This window comes from Podarcis erhardii (genome assembly GCF_964252035.2).
Source record: "Podarcis erhardii genome assembly, chromosome: 6".
NCBI lineage: Eukaryota > Metazoa > Chordata > Lepidosauria > Squamata > Lacertidae > Podarcis > Podarcis erhardii.
This window is the reverse complement of record NC_138510.1, coordinates 49,341,724-49,363,054: the sequence shown is the minus strand read 5'-3', so window position 1 is coordinate 49,363,054 and position 21,331 is coordinate 49,341,724. Positions and strand designations below refer to the sequence as shown.

General features: G+C 45.3%; 1 protein-coding gene across 4 annotated transcripts in view; it reads right to left on the bottom strand.

Moving 5' to 3' along the window:
- Nucleotides 1-356: 356 nt before the first annotated feature.
- Nucleotides 357-21,331, bottom strand: part of AMPD2 (adenosine monophosphate deaminase 2) — a 48,424-nt gene continuing 27,449 nt past the window's right edge. For all 4 annotated transcript variants that reach the window (XM_081866392.1, XM_081866391.1, XM_081866393.1 and 1 more), the window contains 14 exons: nt 20,443-20,554; nt 18,770-18,956; nt 17,535-17,676; nt 16,004-16,093; nt 15,243-15,372; nt 14,415-14,609; nt 14,137-14,268; nt 13,151-13,314; nt 9,516-9,642; nt 8,882-9,045; nt 7,336-7,456; nt 6,915-7,088; nt 4,951-5,061; nt 357-3,523 (listed from right to left, as the gene is read on the bottom strand). In XM_081866392.1, the coding sequence (XP_081722518.1) occupies nt 3,308-3,523; nt 4,951-5,061; nt 6,915-7,088; nt 7,336-7,456; nt 8,882-9,045; nt 9,516-9,642; nt 13,151-13,314; nt 14,137-14,268; nt 14,415-14,609; nt 15,243-15,372; nt 16,004-16,093; nt 17,535-17,676; nt 18,770-18,956; nt 20,443-20,554 (2,065 nt within the window). In that variant the 3' untranslated portion in view covers nt 357-3,307. The remainder of the gene's footprint in view (nt 3,524-4,950; nt 5,062-6,914; nt 7,089-7,335; nt 7,457-8,881; nt 9,046-9,515; nt 9,643-13,150; nt 13,315-14,136; nt 14,269-14,414; nt 14,610-15,242; nt 15,373-16,003; nt 16,094-17,534; nt 17,677-18,769; nt 18,957-20,442; nt 20,555-21,331) is intronic.

The window sequence follows — 21,331 nt, the reverse complement described above, 5'->3', positions numbered from 1 at the left end:
TGGCTCATTGGGTCTCTGAATTAAAGCACCAGCCATGTCTATTTGATGCATTTTCTGTAACTTGTATACATTTATATTTTGAATGTTTAACATATTAATTCATTTTTCCAAAAAAATCATTTCTTAAAAAGGAGTAGTCGCCCTGCAGTCCACAAAGACATGGTGTTGATTGCTCAGATTGCAAAAGTGTACAACTGTCATGGTGGCATTTTTAGACTTTGGTCCTTTAGATTATTAATGTCCCGCATAAAACATACTCCATCCTTGTGTGGAAGCAATCTGAGCAATAGCCCTGTGTGTGGTCTATAAGTCATCCAAAGGAAGAAGTCCATTCAGTCAGAAACAACACAGAAGACTTACTTAAATAATCTTTAATGATGGATCATGCTCATGTTTGATAGGATTTCTAACATCACATTTCAGCACAGACAAGCAGACAGTTTATCCAAACTACGTCGAAATTATCAAGAGTGTGTGATAGGAGGATGCAGTGATTGCCAGGGGGATACGGGTTTCATCTCCATCTGACAACAAAGCAAAAACTAACATGGTGTGTGCCGCACCAGATACCAAAGCGAAGCAAGGCAGGTTGCGGCAAGGAAGGAAGGAGGGAGGGAGGGATCTGTGGGGAGGGGAGAACCCTCTTGACATAGACCAAGGTACATTCAACTCCCTGAGTCGAGATTCCATTATCTTCAGAAAGATACAGACCAAAATGCTGTGGCTCTGATCCGCAAGGCTAGCTGAAACCAAGGCAGAACACCTCCACTCCCCTCTCTGGGTACCCAAACAAAAGCACAGAGGTAGGGGAGAAAAGAAAAAAAGGTTTCCCCCCTTTCAGGCCATGGAGGTGAGATGCCAGTCATACAAAGAAAACATTTTGACCCTTTAAGAATTCTCCCTGTCCCTCTTGTACACACACAAACACACGGACACAAAGGAGAGCAAGTGCCTGTTTCAGAGGTAGAAGCTCAAGGGGAAATCTACCCAGTCTTGGCACACTCCATGTACTACTTTAAGCAAGGCACTGGCTGCAGTATGGATCCTCAGATTTTGGTCCACAGCAGCCTAGAGGGAGGGCTTCGCAAGCTCCCTGCCCAACCTTAGAAAAAATAAAAACCCCATTTCTATTGCTGCTGCCCATCTAATGTTTAGCAAACGCATTTTTCCATTGAATCAAAGCTGCTTGCAACTACAAGGTCAAAAGTGCCTTGGCAACAGCAAGGGAGAGGTGGCGCCGTGCAATCGACTCACCACTGAGAAGCCTTTTTTCGTGAGCAATGCAGACTTTGCCCGAGAGTCTGAAAGGAGTGAGCACTGTCTGAGACTGGTCTTCTACTCCAAGCGGCTGTGCTCACGAGGAGTTCCTTATTGCGACTAGTTGCACACAGACTGCTAAGGGGGCCACAGAGGCCCAATATGTCAAAGATGGTGAGCTGCCCACAAGCAAGATTCAGAAGCTACGTGATGGTGAACAGCTTGGCCAGAGATCTGTGGAGGGGACCCTTCTAACCGTTATGAACCTTTCACAGGGCAGGACTCAAAATGGAGAGCTGGGAAAGGCACGGATCCATGTTCTTTTGCGCTTTTTCCATTTTGAGTCACATGGCTTCAGCAGGAGGCAGAAGTTACTGCCTGTTGCCTCCTCAGGATTCATTACCCATTCGCAATAAGCAGGAGGCATCAAAGTCAGTTCCCAGAACAGCAGCAATTTTGCTGGTGAGAAAGCTAAACTATTACTATGCCATGTTTCCTTGCCAAATGTAGAAAGAAGACCTTGACGTACATATGCATTATGCAAGGGCAGACACAAGAGGCTGTTCTCCTCAACCCAATGCAGGGGAAAAAGGAGGTTGCCCACGTGGTCTATGCCCAAGCGTGGCAAGGCGTACTGAGACCTAACGGCTCTCCCCAAGCTCTAGCAATTGGCAAGAAACCGCTCTTTGACCCAACAGGGTGGAGTTTAAAAACTTAAAATGCTTTTCTAGAGCAGCTCCAGGGAGGAGGAGTCAGATTTTGTTTGGAACAGCGATAGTGAAGTGGGCACCATTTTGCTGATCTACTCCCCAAACAGCTGAAATGTTCCAAGAAAATAATACAAATATGATGCAGATACTGGTTTTTTGCTCTGCTCCTGGGCTAAGGGCGGCTTGTGGGGTGAGGGGAGGGCACCAGTTTAGATCAGATAAATTGATTAACACATGCACTCTCAGTGACACTGATCCAACCAAAAACAGATGTTTAAGGTGTATTTTTTGGTGTGTGTTTTTTTGTTTCCAAAGGACATAAATAAAGGAATACTCAAGATGGCTGATCACAGAACGCCCATGTCACATCCATTTCAACCTTAAGGCAAAAGCCCCTGCTAGGATGGGTGTTACGGCTCCTCTTGTTACACTTAGATAAAGACCTCTTTGTTACATGATTGTAGAGAGGGACAGACAAATGCTAAATATGCCAGTTACCCGGCAGGCTACTTTCTCTTTATCCTGCTGGGCTAGACTCGAAGGCCCACTATTCCCCAGCTACTCACAGTATTTTGCCTCCTAAGGCAGGGGGGTTGAGAACTGGCGCTTTCCCCAAGCAAAAGACACCAGAGTTTAAGGGCTTGAGACAGAAAAGACTCTCACCACATGGCCACGCTGTACACTGGAGGCTGCAGCACGGGAGAGCTGCGCCAACATGCTGCTCTGATAATAAAAGGCAGGGCTGCCTAACCAAAGAGAAATAGAGATAGAGAGGATGTTTTATTGGCCAATGAGAAACTCCAGCTGCCAGCAGCCAAACAGAGGACAAACAAAAAATCCAACGTAGCAGAAGGCTCCACCACTCTGCTCTATCCCTTGTCAGAGCCTCACAAACACTCACAGCATCTCATTCCAAATACAACTGGGACATATGCTTCCATGCTGGTGCTTCATTTGGCCTTCATGCAACCATCGCCAGGTGCCTCTAAGGTCCACTCAGCAGGTCTCTGCCACAGCCTTACTCTTTGCTGTCCAGCCTCTGCTCAAAAACAGCACTGCCAACATCTGCAGGATGCTCTTTCCTCTTTCTAGAGACCCCCAAAAGGAATTTCTCTGACACCCTGCCTCCGTTGCCCCAGCAAAAAAACCTCCAACCCATTAATGCCTTTCCAGGAGATAACAGAAGATAACAAGATGCTTAAAAACAAAAACACAACAGGAAATTAAAACGGTCCGTGGGGCCGGGGTGAGGTTGGTCAGGGTCTCTTCATGCTTGTAGGACAGCCCCACCTGGGCAGGCCAAGATGGGGATGGAGGGGAGATTGTGAGCCGGCCATTCTTCAGCGAGCATCCAGGCTGGAGCTCATGGTCAGAAGGTCTTCCTCCTGGATGGTCTCCAGTTCCTCCGTCTGCACAGCCTGCGTGATGAGGGTCAGTTCCTGGGAAAGTGTCTCATAGCGGTAGGCCACCCGGATGTCTGGCACGTTGGTGCGCCGGATGTCGTTGCCCTCAGGACCCTCCTTGTGGTAGTTGTGCCCAAGCCACTGGCTCTTCACCTGGGCAAAGAAGAAAGAGACCAATCCATTGTTAGGACAAGCAACAACTTATGCTTTTCCACTGTGCCATTCAACTGCATGGTAACATCCTGTGCCCATGAGCACTTTAATCAAGGCTAGCACCACGCATAAAATCCCAGGATACCTTTGTCTGTCTTTAAGCAATCTGTAAAAAAGAAACCTTAGAAAACAAAGCCCTGTGGAAGCTGTAAAGAGCTGACAACAAAACTGAGCATACGTCTGGGCTGCTAGGATAATGGGCCACATCTCTATAGTTTCTCATCAAGGCTACAATGCATCTTTTGCAAAAGAAAGAAAGGCAGCTACATTTATGGTTCTCTATACTCTAAGAGAGAACTTGTCCTCTGAGTGCCATTCCTTATGAGGCCAAAATGGCACCTTTCACATACCAAAGACAGGTTATCAGCAGACCTGGGGGTGAAATGTCAATGTTTTGGAGAAGTACAAACCCGAATGGGTAATGCAAGAATAAAAACAGCTGATTAAGGACTGAACATGCTCAATGAGCACAGAATAGTGACTGACTACTGGGTGGATGGGCAGAACTTGAAAATCGGGGGGAAATGGAATGGAGCACCCTTGAAAATGGCAGGAATCATGAACTGGAACACTCCAAGGTGCAACAATTCCTTATATTGCAAAAGCAGGACATCTTTGTGCAGACATCTCAAAACCTAACAAGGGCAGAGGAGGAGACAGATTAGAACCACTCTGATTCCCGCCTCCTCAAATCCCACGGGGCAGAAAATGTGAGCTGCTCTCCGCTGGCCTGGCCTGGAAGAAGAATCCTTTTGGTAAGGAGGGGGACTTCTTTCACATAAAAGGACTGCAGTGGTATTGAGTTGGGAGAAATTGGGCTCAAGAGGCCACAGGGACAGCATTATCCAAAATCAATTCCCTCTCCCATCCACCAGGGTCATATTGACAACCAGGACACATCCTTCATTACTTAAACTTAAAGGGTCGCAAAGTCCGGAGAGGAGCAGGGAGGTTACAGAATATCCACCTCATGACACAACTCACAGCTCAATTTCTGAGCTCAATTTTTCCCCTTTCAGAAGTGGTCATGCTGCAGAAAAGGCCACAGAGTGGAAGGAATTGGGCTGAGAAGAGACCCTCTGGGCCTGATCCCAGCCACTGCCTTTCACAGAGCCCAGCTGTCACAGGACAAATACAAAGATCTTCAGCTGGAGCATGTTCATGTTTGTGTAAAGGCAGAGTTGGGCAGGAGGCAGTTCTAAACTGATCTTAAATTTCCAAAGCTGGAGACATCAGGCCATGAACCGATACGGCAGGGAGTTGCTGGGGTATTCTTTTGTACTGTATTCTCTGAGAGGTTAGGGATCAAAGAGAGGTTAGGGAACAAAGGCAACCTCTTTTCAGGGGGGAAAAAGATGTAGCATTACCTTGTGGGAGAAGCCACTCATGAGCACACTGTTGCGTGCAAGTTCGCACATATCACAGGAGCTGAGCTTCCAAACCTGTGTGGCGATGCTGTACTCTTCCATCAGGGGTTCCTGTAAGAGATGGTTTTGTCAGTCAGGCTGCATCATGGACTATACTGCAGATGAAAACATACAGTGGCCCCATCAGGTGTCTAGGGTCCCACTCAGAAGAACAAGCAGGAGCGTCCCCCAATGAAGCAGGGTTGTCTGACCACATTTTGAAAGCAGCGAAGTTATACACATTGTCTTCAAAAAAGGGCACCTCCACATAAACTCCAGAGTTTAAAGTAACCTACTTGCACCCTCTGTTTGTATATAAAGAGCATTAAGACATTCCACTGAGCTAGGTTTGGAGATTCTGGTGCACACTGGACCGGATGGGTAGGTGTGTGAGATTTATGAGATCATGGGGCATATTCTAGCTACCCCCTACCGCAATTTCTCTGTTCTAGACAATTAGGAGAACAGCATGTACTAGAAAATCAGGGCAACGGCATGCGGCGAACATAGCTGAAAAGATGAAGACAGCTGAAGCAACATCTCCTGTAAATAAAGTTCAGTTGTAACCCCGGCCTGGCTTTCCACTACTATCCCTCCAGGCTGAATCAAGCTCAACACTACAGGCTGACTACTACGTTCTTGCTCTGACAGCTGTAGTGGACAGGCATCTGTCGCTAGGTGGCAGCATTCATGCTGACTTGTTGAGAGGACCCTACTCTGTGCTTGCACAAGCAGAAAATGAATTAAAAGGAAAATCTGCCTACAAAGTGGAACCCAAGAAATGTACATATATGACCAAAATGGAGACAGAATATGATTCCCGCCCCCCCTCCAGCCAAGAACAGTTGCTAAAGTTACTTCTGAAGTCTTCCACAAGGTCCCAGCCCTCAGATCCAAGTTCTATAAGCGTCTGTCATGCAGAAAAGACATTTAACTGACTGCTATTGATACATCTGGCTAGGTAGGAAGGTGAAATGTAGGGCTTCTCCAAGCTAGCTTGCTCTGAAATGCTACCCATTCCATATGTAGGCGAGCTGGCAGGGGGGTGTAGGAGATTCAGTGCATGGCTGAGGTATTTGGAGAAGAGCTTTGGCACTTCTTAGGCACTAGGGAATGTCTTGGGGCAAGCCAGACCTCTACAAAAAGGCCTAGGCTCTATGTGAACTAAGATGTAACTTATCAGAAACATTCCAAGCAGATTGTAAACTGACACTCCTAGGGAAAAGCCAACAGGGGCTGGGAAGCATCTGCTTCAGGGTGAGGGTGAAAATGTTTCTGAGCATCCAAGTTAGTAGAATTAGGCAACAAGAACAGAGCAGGATGGGAGAAGCAGCCAAAGGACCTCGGGGGAAACGGAAGAAATGTGATAATACTGTGAGAGCTTCCAAGCCAAGTTGGGGGTTGCGGTGGGGGAAGGAACTGGAATGCTTGCCGCTAAAAGGAGAAGATTGCTATAGTGGGCATAACAGAAGCTTAGTGGAATGGAAAGAATCCAACCAATGGATTAAAGGTACAAGAAAGGAGACTCCAATTAGGAAGGACATTCTGACACTAATTGCTGTTCGACAGTAGAGCACACTGCCCTGGAAGGTGGCACTCTCTCCTTTAACAGAGGCTTTAAAGCAGAAATTGGATGGCCATCTGTCAGGGATGCTTTCATTGTGATTTCTGCATTGAAGGGGGTTGGACTGGGGGTACCTTCCAACTCTAGAATTCTTTGAAAAGAACCAGTGGAATACAGATTCATACAAACTTTACAAGAAGGAAAGGCTTGTCAAAAAAGCATTTTGCTTGGAGTGAGTAGTGGTTTTTTGTGGGGTTTTTTTTTTTTTTTTTGCAAGGTCAGAAGTTACACGAGACAGGTAAATGGATGCCATCTGCCACAGGGTCATGGCCTCACTTGGCCTCCGCGACATCACACTCACCTTAGTGAAGTGGAACTGCAGTGGGTCATCTGTGGACAGGGAGACCATGAGGCCCCGAGAGAGGTACTCTGGCAGAGGGTTTCGATGGTAGCTTAAGAAGAGGCTGTTATTGCTGAGTGGGGACATGGCAATGCCAATCTGGGCCAGGTAGTAGAGGTACTGCAGCACAGGTGCCTATGGAAGAAATGCAGGTTTAGGAGCTGGGTAGCACATCTGGGGAGTGTTGAGCTTCGTCAAATCCTTGGCTCAGAAGTGAATAGCAGCAATACCCAGGATGTGCCTCCTTCAACAAGTTCAGAAGGCTCATGAGATGCCAGGAACTGAACCTGGAAGCTTCTGCATGTGCTCTGCCACCGAGTTTGCACATGGGCACACACGCTTTCGTTTTCCAAGTGTGCCCCCCTCTCCTTCTTACTCTCACCTTGCGGAGCAGGAGGCCATGTGATATGTTCTCAGACAGCATGAAACCAGATACCAGATGGTGGATGGGCCCTGCCTCTCCACAGTGGGGGCGCAGCACAAAGGTGTGAAAGCCTCTCTTCCTAGAGAACCAGCAGCAAAACACACAGTTCAGTGTCACTGTATAGTGCCTTCATTTTATCTGCCTATTTATTACATTTATATCCTCCCCAGAGAGCCCAGAGTGACAAACAACGAATGATAAAACAATAAAAGCATCTTAAAAACTATTCCAGCACAGATGCAGGTTAGGACCAATCTCAACTTAAAAGGTTTTTTGAAGGAGGATGGTCTTCAATAGATGCCTAAAAAGACAACGGAAATGGAACCTGTCCAGTGTACATGGAGAGGGAATTCCAAAGTGTAGCTGCAACAACACAAAGTCCCGATTCCTATATTGAGCAGACTTCCTGATAAAATGGCATCTTGCAGGAGGCCCTCAGCTGCAGAACAAATTGATATAAGGGTTGAGGCGATCTTTCAGGTATCCTGCTCCCAAGCTGTAAAGGGCTTTATGCACGAAGATCGGCATCTTGAACTTGGTAGCTAACTGGCAGCAGTGTCTTCCTTTTCTTTTTTATCCATTTTTTTATTGATTTTCCAAGATTTTTAAACAAACAAACAAACAAACATACACCTTATCTGTACTTAATCCAATCTTAGTAACATTGTTAAGTGACTTCCTCAAATCCCCCCTAGCTGAATTTCAGTGTATTTCATTGTAACAGTTTTCCAAAACCAATTTTCTCATAAAATTAACTTAACTACTTAACATCTTTCTTTCTTTTCATTTTAACTTTAAACATATTATTCTCTAACATCACATATTTCAATCCTAGGCCTATCTGATATTTGCAGGTTTTTTCAAATTAAGTTATCTTAGCATATTTAACTAAATAGTCTTTGAATTTCATCCATTACTGGCAGCAGTGTCTTTCTGTGGGAGGAGTAGGCGATGAGCCGTTAGAATGAGAAGTGGAATGGGAACTGGGATCCAAGCAACAACATCAAAGGTGTGAAGCTAACACAAAACCCAGCAGCCACCTCCAAGGACTCTGTGCACCTACTTATCTAATAGGGCACAGTGCTGCATGCTCAGTCAGCAAGCACCCAAGCAGTCTTTGCTTAGAAGGTTGAGCAAAGAGCCTTAAAGGGACAGGACTAGGGAACCTCAGGCCTCTAGACCTCTCTGTCCGGCTCTGGGGGCTCTCCTCAGGTCACATTGCTTACTGGCCCTCTTTCACATAGGCAGAAATGGATGCTTCTCTGGATGGAGAACAGAGATGGGCATGCAGGGGCAGAAACCAGTCTACTGTACAAAGGCAAAACCTGCTTTTGCCTCTGGCCTCACTCACCAGAGACATGTGGCTGCCCAAAGGGAATGTGGCCCTTGGGCTGTAAAGGTTCCCCACTTTTGCCTGTGGAGCTAGCAGGGACAGGAGTACCATTCTGGAGTCTCATCCATGTATACTGGGGGGTGGGGGGGAGGGAAGAAGAGAGCCTCCTACCTGCGCAGGTGATTCAGAACCACCATGTTAGCATATGTGTAGTAAAGGTAGTAGGAATAGGGCGGGTTGTCCTCCTCCACCCAGTTCCCAGGCAAGGGGCTGTCTAAGTTGAAGATGTGGTGCTCTGGCTTTGATTCGTCATCCACGCTGTCAAATCCATCCACCTGCCCATCAAGAAGCCGAGGGAAAGGAAGGAGAGAGAGAGACAGACAGAGAGTGAGGATGAGATGGTCCCACTTATCTAAGGATTTTCCGCTCCATGCAGAAAATTGAGGATTTTTCTGAATCCTCTCGCTCCATGCAGAAAACCTTCTATACAGGTGCTGAAGATGCTCATCCTCAAGAGCCTTCTCTGAGAAAGCAGAGGCAAGTCTGTTTCATAGCTAGGACCGAAATGCTAAGACTGAAGGTTCAAATGGGTTAAGATATGGCATAAAGCCATTTCCAACCAAGCCAAAGTCAGTCCCCCAGGACTGAGTGCCCAAGACAAGGGGCACCCAAGCCCCACATATAAAAACATAATCCAAAGGTATAGCTATCCCTTTAGCCTGTTCCAAATCTAGAGACCTTGCCAGTCTTCCCCTTAGGAAGCCACACCAGAGCAGCCAGCCTTTTTTTTGGTGGCAGAACTTACGTGCTCCAAGAAGAGGTGCAGCTCTGGGTGGCTGGCAGGGTGGATCGTAGCTTCGAAGAGGGGCAAGAAGATGTTCTCCAGCATCTCCTGGAAGTTGGCCAGCTGCTTCTTTGTCTTGTACACATCGCTGTCGGAAGCAGAGATACACGGAGGGCACAGTTGTCATTCACAGAAGCTTAAGACACAGGCCTTTGCAGAAATCTCCATATTCTGCAGTTCACCAGAGGGTTATCACTTGCAGGGGCTGCATGAGCCACTCCACATGCCATTTGGCCAGAGTAAGACCCAAGGCAGTATTGTGACCCTGGTTCAAATCTCACCTCTGCCATAAATCTGCTAGGTGGCCTTAGGTGAGCCACACCCTCTTAGCCCCAAACCACACCACACCTCCCCCATTTGCAATATGGGGATCACAGTTCTGAGCTCCACTGATTAGAATGGCATATTAAGAAAAGAAATGACATTTGAAAAAACGGCTATAAATTTATGACTATGGAACTAATCTAGATGGTTTTGATACTACAATAAACCACTTAGAAAAATCCAAAGCAATTGCTGGAAGCTACGTAGAAGAGAAATTTAAAACTACTGGAGTTAGCAGCAAATTTAAAACAACAGAGCCATTTGAATATTCAGATAGTAACATTTCACCTGAAGAATTTGACTGTTTGGGACATAGAGAAGCATGTTGTGGGCTGGACACACAAGATGATCTCTTACCACATCTGTCCTGTAATCAAGTGCTGAGCAAGCTAGGACTGAAACAGTATAATTAACAGTTACATTCTCAGAGTTTGCCAACAGCTTCAGGGACTGTTAGGCAATGGTCTTAAGAATGTGATCCAAAACACAAGCTTGCAAAAACTTGATCCAAAATATATCCTTGCAAAAAAAAAAGTGGGGGGCATGACCAAAAGCATTAGTGTATCTCTCCTCAATTCATTGCTTTGGTTAAAACATGATGGTATACTATGTATCTTCTCCTTTCTTTGGTGAGGCAGGCTGCTTGTTAAATATTGTAACGGATTTATTCTCTTTTCTTCCTTGTGGACAACAACTCTTTTTTAGGATAATAACATTATGTATTAGGATAATAACATTATGTATTTATGTAAATATTAATGTATGGAATTGCAACTGATTACAGTTAGTGATCTATATTATATCTTTTTATTAAACTTTCAATTGAAATTCTCTTAATATATATTTTTAAATAAAAATGAAAAACAAAACAACTATTTTTTAGGAACAAATGTTTGCTGACCACCCCCCCACCCCCCGAATTTCAAGAATACCTCATTACAAAATGCTGAACTTTCTCCTGCCCTAATATCAAAATACAGACTCTACTTGTCGGGATAACCAAGATAATGTATGTGAAATACTTTGGGCACCCTACATCAATACACAAATTCTAAGTATCATCATCGCCTTCCAAAGCAGCATTTGCATGGCTTCCTGTCATCTTTAATCCATAAGAACACAGGAAGCTTCTTTATAATACAGTGGTACCTTGGGTTAAGTACTTAATTCGTTCCAGAGGTCTGTTCTTAACCTGAAACTGTTCTTAACCTGAAGCACCACTTTAGCTAATGGGGCCTCCTGCTGCCGCTGCACCACCGGAGCACGATTTCTGTTCTCATCCTGAAGCAAAGTTCTTAACCCGAGGTACTATTTCTGGGTTAGCGGACTCTGTAACCTGAAGTGTATGTAACCTGAAGCGTCTGTAACCCGACTGTACATCAAACTAATTGCCCATCTGGCCCATTATTATATCCTCTGATCAGCAGCAGCAGCGCTCCAGAGCAGAAAGCAGCCTGCTACCTAATCATTTTATTTAGAGGTGCTGGGGGCTGAAGCTGCCTTATTCCAAGCCAGACCCTTGGTCCATCTATTGGTCCATCTATCTCAGTAATGTCTACACTGACTGGCAGCAGCTCCCCAGGGTTTCACACAGGGATTTCTCTCAGCTCTACCTGTAGATATAACCCTGGCCCTTCTACATGGCAAAGCAGTTACTCTATCACTGAGCCCCAAGAATGTTGGGCTTGCTTCCCTGTCATAGCTTTCTTTTTAGAAAATCCCAGCTTATTCTAGCCTCTCTGCACAATTTAAGAAACTCTGCATGTTACACTCCTCAGGTGCCCACCAGGCCCCTGTTCTTTGCATTGTCACCTGAAAGATCGCTGGCACACTCCCTCTGTTGCTCTATTCAGACAGGGAGGCTTTTCATTCACTTCCCCCAGCCAGCGAAACAGGTGTTCAGCTTAGAACGTGCAACCCTATCTGAAGGGCTTGCAAGCTGTGTTGATAGTGTAGCTGAGCAGCTAAGCTTCGAGTGCGCTCTCCTGCTAAGCTAGGATTACAAGCAAGCACAGCTAAAGCCCCAAGCACAGATCCATCAAAACAAAGTCCTCCGAGTTCCTCATCAATTTAGCTTTATCCATCAGTCAAACATGCAAAAAAGAAAATTATGGGCACCAGCTAAGGAATAAATGGACGTAGTTATATGATGCGTAGCCCACTTTTCCTCCATTAAAGCAGCTTGGCAGCTTTGTTTACCTTGTCTTAAACCATAAATTAAGAGGGTGGGAGGGAGCAGAAAACACCGTATCAGAGAAGCAACAGGAAAGCAATGGTAAGAGCAGCTGCAATATAAGGTACGTTTGCAAGCCAATCACATCCATGGCTGCACAGTGTTAAGGAAGGACCTGGCGGGGGCTGCAAGAAGAGAGCAAGCTGGGAACCAAGGGAAAGGCGGCAGAGAAAGAAGGAGCTGAAGGGAGAGGCCTAACTGAGCAGGGAAGGAAGCAGACAGAGGAGGAGAGAACAGGAAGCAAAGTGGACTTTGATAAGCTGGGAGAACAAAGGCAGAAACTGCCACCTGCATGAGAGCAGTTAACTGACATTATTCATTTATTCATTCAAGAAATTTGCTGTTGCCAGGCAACTGGTGGCAGCTTGTTCATTTACTGGCGTTGTTAAGTAATCTGCTAATTTTATGAGCTGGTGTTGTGTGTTTTTTAATCAGTCCTACTGAATTCCGTGCATGTAAGATTGCTGCTTTGGAGACCTTGCCTAAAGAATACCTGCTCAGGCAGCACAGTTTTCACCATTCTTTTATAAATGCAAAATAAAAGGGGCAAGATGTGTCGCTTTATAAGGAGGCTACTCCACAATCTGGGTGCCAAAACAGCAGAGGAAAAGAACCTCATGCAGGTGCCTATGAGAGATCAGGGATTTTCTGCTGTTGTTTTGGTACCCAGATTGCTTTGCGGGTGAGGGAAAGGTGCAGAAACAAGAGCCAGAAGAGCAAGATTCTGCTTACGGAACAAGCTTTCCCAACTTTTCCATTTCAGATTCCACCTTAACTACTGGGGTAGCTATTGCCTAGTTCACAATACAACAGCTGCAGGGGTGCCCAAATCCCCCATCCCGCCAGCACAACAGATTCTACCCCTCTAGCCCTCGCAAAACCCTTTCTAATAATTCTAGCAGCTTGCTACACTTTGCTAAAATAGTTTCTCCTACATATGACTAGGAGAAAATACTGCGATCAATTCAAGCCACACAAGGCAGCACAGCGGAGTACAGTATTCCCCTTCCTGGAATAACACAGGGGGAGTGGCACTCACAAGAGGCGAGGCACCTGCACCAGCCAGCGCACGTTGTTGGAGTGCACTTTGTGAGCCACAGCCCACTTGGCCAGCTTGTCCCACTCGTCACGGGCTCGGCCATAGATGGAGAGCCGCAGCTCCGCATTCTGATACTTGCTCTCTTCCAGATCAGACATCACCTCCTGCCAGGAGAGAGAGAGAGAGAAAGGGCTTGTCAGCAAAGGAGCCTCATCAAAGACATCAAAGACTACCCTCCTTTGCTACAGAAACACTCTCATGTTTTTGCAGGATGGAACGCATTACAAAGGCAATCCAGTGCTTGGACCCCTTATACCTTCTTTGCATGCGGGGTAGAATAATTTATCTGCCTGCGATTGATTGCTTGGGCTTCACATGTGCTCTTTGAGACAGCCCCTACTGTCTCAAAATTGACTGCTCTCTTTGCCCTATTTTTTATCCCCAGACAGGTGTGTTGTTATTCCTAATATTCTAGAAAGCAGACAGAGTGAAGAAGATCTTGAAACTTAGAATCTTGACTGCCTTTCATTATTCTCCTGGGAAACCTGCAAGCCCAAATTGAGATGAATAGAAGAAATCATACTGTGCCTTCCCCTTCCTTCCTCAAGTATGGAAGCTGGCACCAGACAGATTTTGACAGCCTAAGAATGTATGCTCTCCTTCAAAAGCTACGTTTCAAGACCTCAAGTCTGAGGGCAAAGTTTGCAAAAAAGCAATACTTAATCTGGGAAAAACTCAGAAACCAGGAGGGCTGAAGTGGGCTGCTAGTAGTCAAGAAATCTCAAGTGCCCAGCATGGTTCCCTTTCTCTGCCCCATCTCCTGGTTCACTAGATGCCCTAACTCAATCTGAATGCTCCTCCCAAGTTTTAAAACCACACACAATGCAAGAATCGGGATACAGAGTTTGGATAGCTTATTCAGCACTCTGGCAATAAGTAGAAGCTCCTGGGTACACAACTAAGGAAAGATCAAGTAGTCTGCTTACCTTGATGATATGGGCAAAATATTTTCCAGAGACTCTGTTGTCTGTCTTGATGAAAATCTCCCGCAGCACAGACTCGCCTATAGGGTTATATTTGGCATTGAACTTGTCAAAGCGATGGAAGGTGTTACGATCCTATTAGAAAAGGCAGCAACAAAGATTGTTGTAATTAAGTAACCATGAAGACAAAAGACTGCAATTCTCTTCGTCCCCATTTGGCAAACTGCAAATGACTATATAAGGCCTATATAGGACGTTGTTAAGGCTCTTATTTGACATACCGCATGGACATCAAGTGTGTCTACGCTGAGATCATAAGCTGTGAGATTCATGGTCTCAAAGACCTCCTTTAGAGTTTGCTCCTTGCCCTTCTCCACATGCACAATCTCCTCCAGGTGCTTCTTCATAGCCCGCTTGATGAAGCGCAACAGATGCTTCTGGTTCATGCAGGATGATGCATGGATATGCGTGTCCACCTGCTCAAGAGATCAGTGGTTAAGAATGCGAGCCAGGAAGTCCAGAGCTCAAATCTGACCTTGGCCATTGACCCACTAGCTGGCTTTAGGGAAATCCATTATCTCTAAGCTCCAATCCCTAACCTTAAAACACAGGCAGAGAACCTGCTGCTGGACTACAACTCCCATCAGCCCTCATCACTGGCAACACTGGCTGGGATTGAAGGGAACATGAGTCCAAACTATCTGGATGGTCATAGGCTTCCCACCCATTTTAAGGACTGAAATAAAATTTAAAAATATATCTGTATATAAATGCTTATTATTCAGCCACCATGACCCTTCTTGCCACTATGGTTGCCTGGAAGACCCTCAAATGGGCAGGGAACCATTTGTCAGGCCATCTAAGGAAGCAGGGTGCAAAAACAAGCCTTTGAAAGAGAGTGCCTGTTTATTAAGAGACACCAATGGAGAGGGGCCCACGTCTCCATCAGACTTGCTATTCCTTCCTTTGGCATTGCAGAGGCCAGGCAGTTTGGGCTGTAGCGACTGAGCATTCTGCAGCATTCTCTGTGGTTCCCCAGAGTCCAGTTACAAGCATTATTTGTAATGAAAACTACAGGCACATACTCCTGAAACACAGAATGTCAGTACCTTCCGGATATTGTAGAAATCGCGGTGCGGAACCCTCTTCTGAGCTGCCAGTTCTTTCATCTCATTGAGCAGGACGTGCATCTGGAACTTGGAACTCAGGTACTGCAAGCGTCTGTAGCAGAAGGATTTTCTGGCCAAACATTAGAAAGGAGGTTTAGTTCACCACACCAAAACCAGACCTTCACCTTCTCAACATAGTAGCCAGCACTGTAAATCATGAAAACCTAATTCGGGGTTTAAATCTATGCTTGCAGAAGGCTCAGGCTAGTGCATTTGTCAAGTAACAACCGACATTTCTAATGTGGTCTCGGTGGGTGGGTAATTACCAAAGACATAAGGGAGCGAATTGTAAGGAATTCCATAACATCAGAATACATTGCCATGCAAGGTCAGGTCCATGTTCCAGCCAGCTCAAGAATGATCAGACATATACTGCAGAGAAATTCCAAAGCAAGCCATGTTGATCCTTACTGTAAGTTCCTGGCATCTCGTAATCAAAAGTGTCTCAGTTTGACCATGAAGTTTGTACTTCAGGTTATCATGGCAAGTAGCAATCACCAGAACTACCCCTTGTGAATTTACTCAGGCCTTTTCATTGAAAAAAGGGGTTTGATGCTAGTTTTCCATGATAGTTACCAGATAGGCTCACATCCACCCTGCTTGGATGTGAGCCCAACCACATTTAACTGAACTGTCATTTGGAAGAAGGAGCTTGCTCCTGCACGTAAAGATGAAAGAAATAAAATAATGGCATCACTTACATTGGACCATTGATGATCAGAGCCATTAGGACATTCATGTCAGCAATGAACTCCTGCAGGTCAGGGTAAGGCAAGTCTAGTTCTGTGGTCCTTAAAAAAAAAAGAGGCAAAAGATGAAACAAGATCACAGACACAAGTAAACAAGAATCAAGAGAGCTATGTTGTCCAGATGTGTATTTTGCATAGTTCTATGTGTAAAATGAGAGGAAAAGCCAAGATCAGCCCTGCCAATAGCACAAAACGAAGATCTCTCTCTAAAATCATTAGTTAGAACTAAAGGGGAGGAAGCTACTAAAGAAGGCGTTAGCTCAAGAGAAAACTGGCAAACAAGGTGCTCAAAATATAGAATTTGGTAGTTATTACCACTGCTTCAAATTGAAATTTCCAGAATATCCAGCTGCTTACTACACCAACTATGTTAAATCAGGTTAACTGATATTTCCATACAGAGTAGAAAATTAAGATTCCTGCAAACTTTCACTTTAAAAGAAACTGTAAGGCATTAGCAGTTACTATTATGGAAATGCATTGAGAAAAACACAGATTGTTTCTGGGACAGACTTGTGTTCTTTATTGTATGTGTGCTCTTTTATTGTATGTATATTGTATTTTCCTCCCTTATCTATGCCCGTTTTCCTGCTATGTCAGTATTTAATCAAAAATCACAACTAGGGTTCAAGCTTGAGGAACTTCCATTTCATGCAAAACTATCCCATGCAACGTTCAACTTTTTGTGCAGGAAGTCCTGTCTAGCTGTATTATCGTGTTCATTCCTTCACCTTGGTTGCTTGCAAGGATTTACCTAGGTGTCTGAAACTGGTTAATAGCTATTATGCTAGAATATGCTGTTTTTAAAATTCAGTTTTATTGTATAGTACTCTGAATATGTAAGAAGGAAAAAAATATAACAATAAAGTTTTCATACATTTTACTGATTTGCTTAATCTAGTTTGAAAACAGCATGTGCTGTTTGGTTCAAATAACGAACAGGCCCAATTAAAATGTGGATCTGCCATTCTGTGCTCTCAAAGCTGTGTAGGCGGTTGTCAATCACACCTTCTTCCCCAGCTCCTGTAGTATAAATATTCCCTTCTATACTTTCCAAGGGCAAATGGATACAGGGAAGAAAGCACAAGATTCAGTGATTTCAACCGTGTTCATTATCAGACATCATGTGTGCATATATTATGATCTGCATGAGAACAGTGTTTTCACAAGATGCGGCATAAGAGTATGGCGCTGACTTCCTAAAAGCTCAGGATGTCTATAGATGAATTTTCATTTTCATTAGGCATATGCCATTTCTATAGATACTTGAGCTAAATGCATCGAAGATTCCCAGCTACAGAGAAAACAGGGAATAACTTGGCCATTTAGGTGTGGGCCATGGATAAAATCACTGTGAATGACCTCTGCTCACCTCCAAATTTTACCTGTCACTAAAGAACATATTTTCCTAGAAGCACTGGTAGCATACTAAGGCATCTGTACCCAGCAAGATATTGCCATGCCTTCTCCCATTTCCCCTTACTTGTCGGTGATGTCCTGCTTAGTGTACACATGGACTACTCCATTGACCATCTTCAGGCCAAAGCCAAGGTCTCCAGGCATTGATTCAGGGTCACACTTCTCATAAGGATGCTGGTTTGTAAATGGTGAGTGCCCTGAAGCATCTGCAACATGGGAAAGAGCAAATGAGAGGGTATACTTTTGCGTCATCACTACGGATATTTCACCTACTATTTTAAACAGAAAACCAAAATACAAAAAATAAAACTAATTATTCTCAAGAACCATCTCTCTCCTTCAAGTTGATGGCACATTTCCTTATCCAGTTATTGTTTGTCTGCTTGCTTGCTTGCTTGTTTAGCAAGAGTTGGTGAGAAAGAAAAGCTAGCGCATGGGGCACAAAACAAGCAAGCTCAGTGATGGTTGTTCAGCTACAGAACATGACAGATCAAGTCAATATGGGACGGCACAGTCTCACTGGGTCCCAGTCATACCATCTCTCCCAATCACCCAAGGGTGACTCCACGTGAGCACAGAAACCTTGTAGAATGTAGTTAATGGGTACAAAGTTCCATTTTTCTCAGAATCTCTGTACTTTTTTTTTTTTTTTTTTGAGCAAGCAAATTTCTAGTTTTCATGACATAAAATACATTTTGAAACATGGGGGCAAAGTCTACTGAACTCTCGGAATCCAGTGGCTGCCACTGAACATTTGCTAGAACTTCAACACCCCACATAAGCTCCTTGCCCCCCAAAGACTAATAAAATCTGAATAAAATGAATCGGGGGGGGGGGTGAATTACCCAAATGTACCCAACTGGAACCCAACAATTGCAGAATTCAGCATTTCTCAGCACATTGCCCTACACTCACCCCATAGCTCTAGCATCTTCCATGGGATCACTTAAAAATTATTTGTAGTTGAGCCCTTGGAGACATGAAGAGATGCCCCAATAGATCTTGCAGCTACCCAGTCTTGCCTACCCCAAAGCTGGAGGCAATGTATGACTTGCCCTCACAGCTCTCCTTGGGTGTGGGAGAGGAGGGGAGCTGCCTCTGGACCATGCCCTGGCTTCCACTACCTGCTGGCCTTGCAAGGGCATCATCAATACCATGACCACCTTGTAAGTAGCCAGGGACCAATCTAAACCTTCTCCAAGTTCCTCTTCCTGTCTACCACTTTAGGCACCTCCATTACTGGAATGACTTTGCTGAAAGGAATGCCCTCTCACACACAGGCCCAGATTCAGACCTCACCTCCAGCCCCAGGGGTCTCGGGGATCTCCTCATACATCCTGGGGGCCAAAGGCCTTTCTGAAAGGTCTTGTAGGAAGCGGGCTGTGGTCTTGCAGAAGCTTTGCAAAGAATGCCCCATATACTTCTCCCGAATGAACAAGGCCTTCACCACACTCTTGGCAGCATCCAGCAGGTCTGTGAAAGGCACCTGGCGGGGGTTGGGGGGAGCCAAAGAAAAACAGTTAGCTGAACTGGGAACAGCATTTATCAAAGAATCATGATGGGCAGGCTAGGAAACAGACAGTGTGAACCGCTAGACAAAAATACATAACATATCAATAATAATAATGTCTCCAATAAGGCAAATCTATCAAGTGCAAATTTCAAATAACCACAAAATGATTGATCCATTCAAACTATATAAAGAAGGCCAGAAAATCAAAACAACAGCCAGAAGAAAGTCTTCAGAGATTCAGTTCATAAGATGGAAAAACACAGGGACTGAGTTAGGTAACTCTAACTGCTTCGCAAGATAACAATCAAAAGCCAGTTTGCATGGAGAACTTCAGTATCCATAAATAAACACAATGAAAGTGCAATACAGATGCTGCAGCTTCTTTGTGCTAAATCAAATCACTCCAGAGGTTCCTAACAGACAGTTCAGTTAATCATAGTTTAGTGTCATTCAAACCATAAACTGGGGTTAATGTTGACTATGGTTTGTAGTTGGCTTGTTTCAAACAAACCATGATTAACGTTATCCACAGGGAACACTGAACCGTGAGATTAAGCAAAAACAGAAGTAAAAGCGTCTGAATTCCAGAAGGAGGGGGAAAGGGGGAGCATGTGAGCCAGAAGCTCACATAGGCTCATTCACAGCACACTAAGCTGAAGTTTAGCAAAGTATCCAAATGGAACCACTGGGTGAAGTTAGGCGAGCTCTTCTTCTTTGCCCCAGACTCCCATCTGCAATTTTTGGGGGGTATAACACTTACAACACGGGTATTGAAAATTATTAGAAAATTATTTTAATACTTGAAATAAATTAATAATAAACAATTTTCCACAATGGCTGTGCCCAAAGTGACTCAACGGCAAACATTCAAAACATCAAACTACAAAGCACCAAAAATACAAACATACAAAATACAGAGCCTGTCAGTAAATTCTATTTGTCCAGCTGGTTTATTAGATGGGTTGCATATTTTTACCAACATCTGCTCTCCAGGGGCTCAGGCGGACAGAGGCCTTTCACATTCCCTGCTACCTGATCCTTTAAAGTGGAGATGCCAGGGATTGAACCTGGGCCCTTCTGCATGCAAAGCACAATGTGCTCTAGCACTGAGCTAAGGCCCTTCCAGGGCAAAACTGGAGTCATTTCCTGCCTGGAGGCTATCTGATTGCTGTCAGAAAGCAGCATGTTGTAGAGCAGTGGTTCCCAACCCGCCCACTCCCCCTAAACATTGTCAGACCACGGAATGATTTCCCTGTCTGCTGAAAAGTTGTAAAGTACTGTGCTGGATGCTGCATGGTTTTTAATTGCATTTTTTTACAAACATAGCATGGATCACTGGCATGAAGCTTGTAGACCACCGTCTGGGAACCCCTGTGGCAGAGCCTTTGCGGGAGATTGTGGGTGGGTGTGCGTGGTTGGGTGCAAATGGATGGCTAGTTTCTGAATCCGTCAGCCTTACCCCGCACGTCTCTTCTCCGGAGATGGTGACCCTCTGGAACTCCCTTTCCAGAAGCACATCCCGTTCTTTGGGATACTGGTCCACCAGGTCCTCTCCCTGCTCCTTAAACAATCTGGGGGGAGAGGAAAGAAAGGGGAGAGTTGAGGGAGCAACAGTAAATGACAGATTTGGCTCTGCCGGTATCCACTAGAGTCCCCTTTTCGAAAGAGGTCCTTCAAGACATCAAAGCAGGACATACCACACACAAAACACGTTCAAGACAGGGACAACCTCCCCGCCAACCACAGGGAGAGCAGCCCTGAACTACGGAAAGGGGTGGAGACAGTCATGGACACTTGACGGCTTCAGAACCTTGAACAGTCAAACAGGGTGCCCACGTAGCAGGAAGGTGGTTCCTGCTCCTCAGGGGAGGGCTCTTTCATTTTGCACAGCTTCACCAGATGACCAATTGCCCCTTTCTGCACTGCATGAAGTCAATCATCTGGCAGAACCAGAAGCAGAGCAAGGGCCTGAAGAAGCTGGCCTCCAAGGGACGCCCTGACAAGGACCTTGCTGGGCTTACTAGGGATCTGAGCTGCTCAGCCAGCACCATGAAAAGAGGGGAGGTGGGGGAAGAAATATAAAACACAGAGACAAGAGGCTGGCTCCACCCACTGCGCCTGCCATGAAAAGAATCATCACCGTTATAATAAAAAGACAGGAGGGAAATGGAGCTCAGAGCAAAGGAACAAGGGAAAGTGACCAGCAGTGGAAAGGGAGGAATCCCCCGCTCAGCTGTGTCGAGAGCCATGGTGAGCTCGGGATCAAAGGCGCTTCTGCCTGCCCTAGTTGCCATAGGGCTTCCCAGCTTCTCAATCTGAACAGCATCTACTTCTCAGAAGGGATCGCC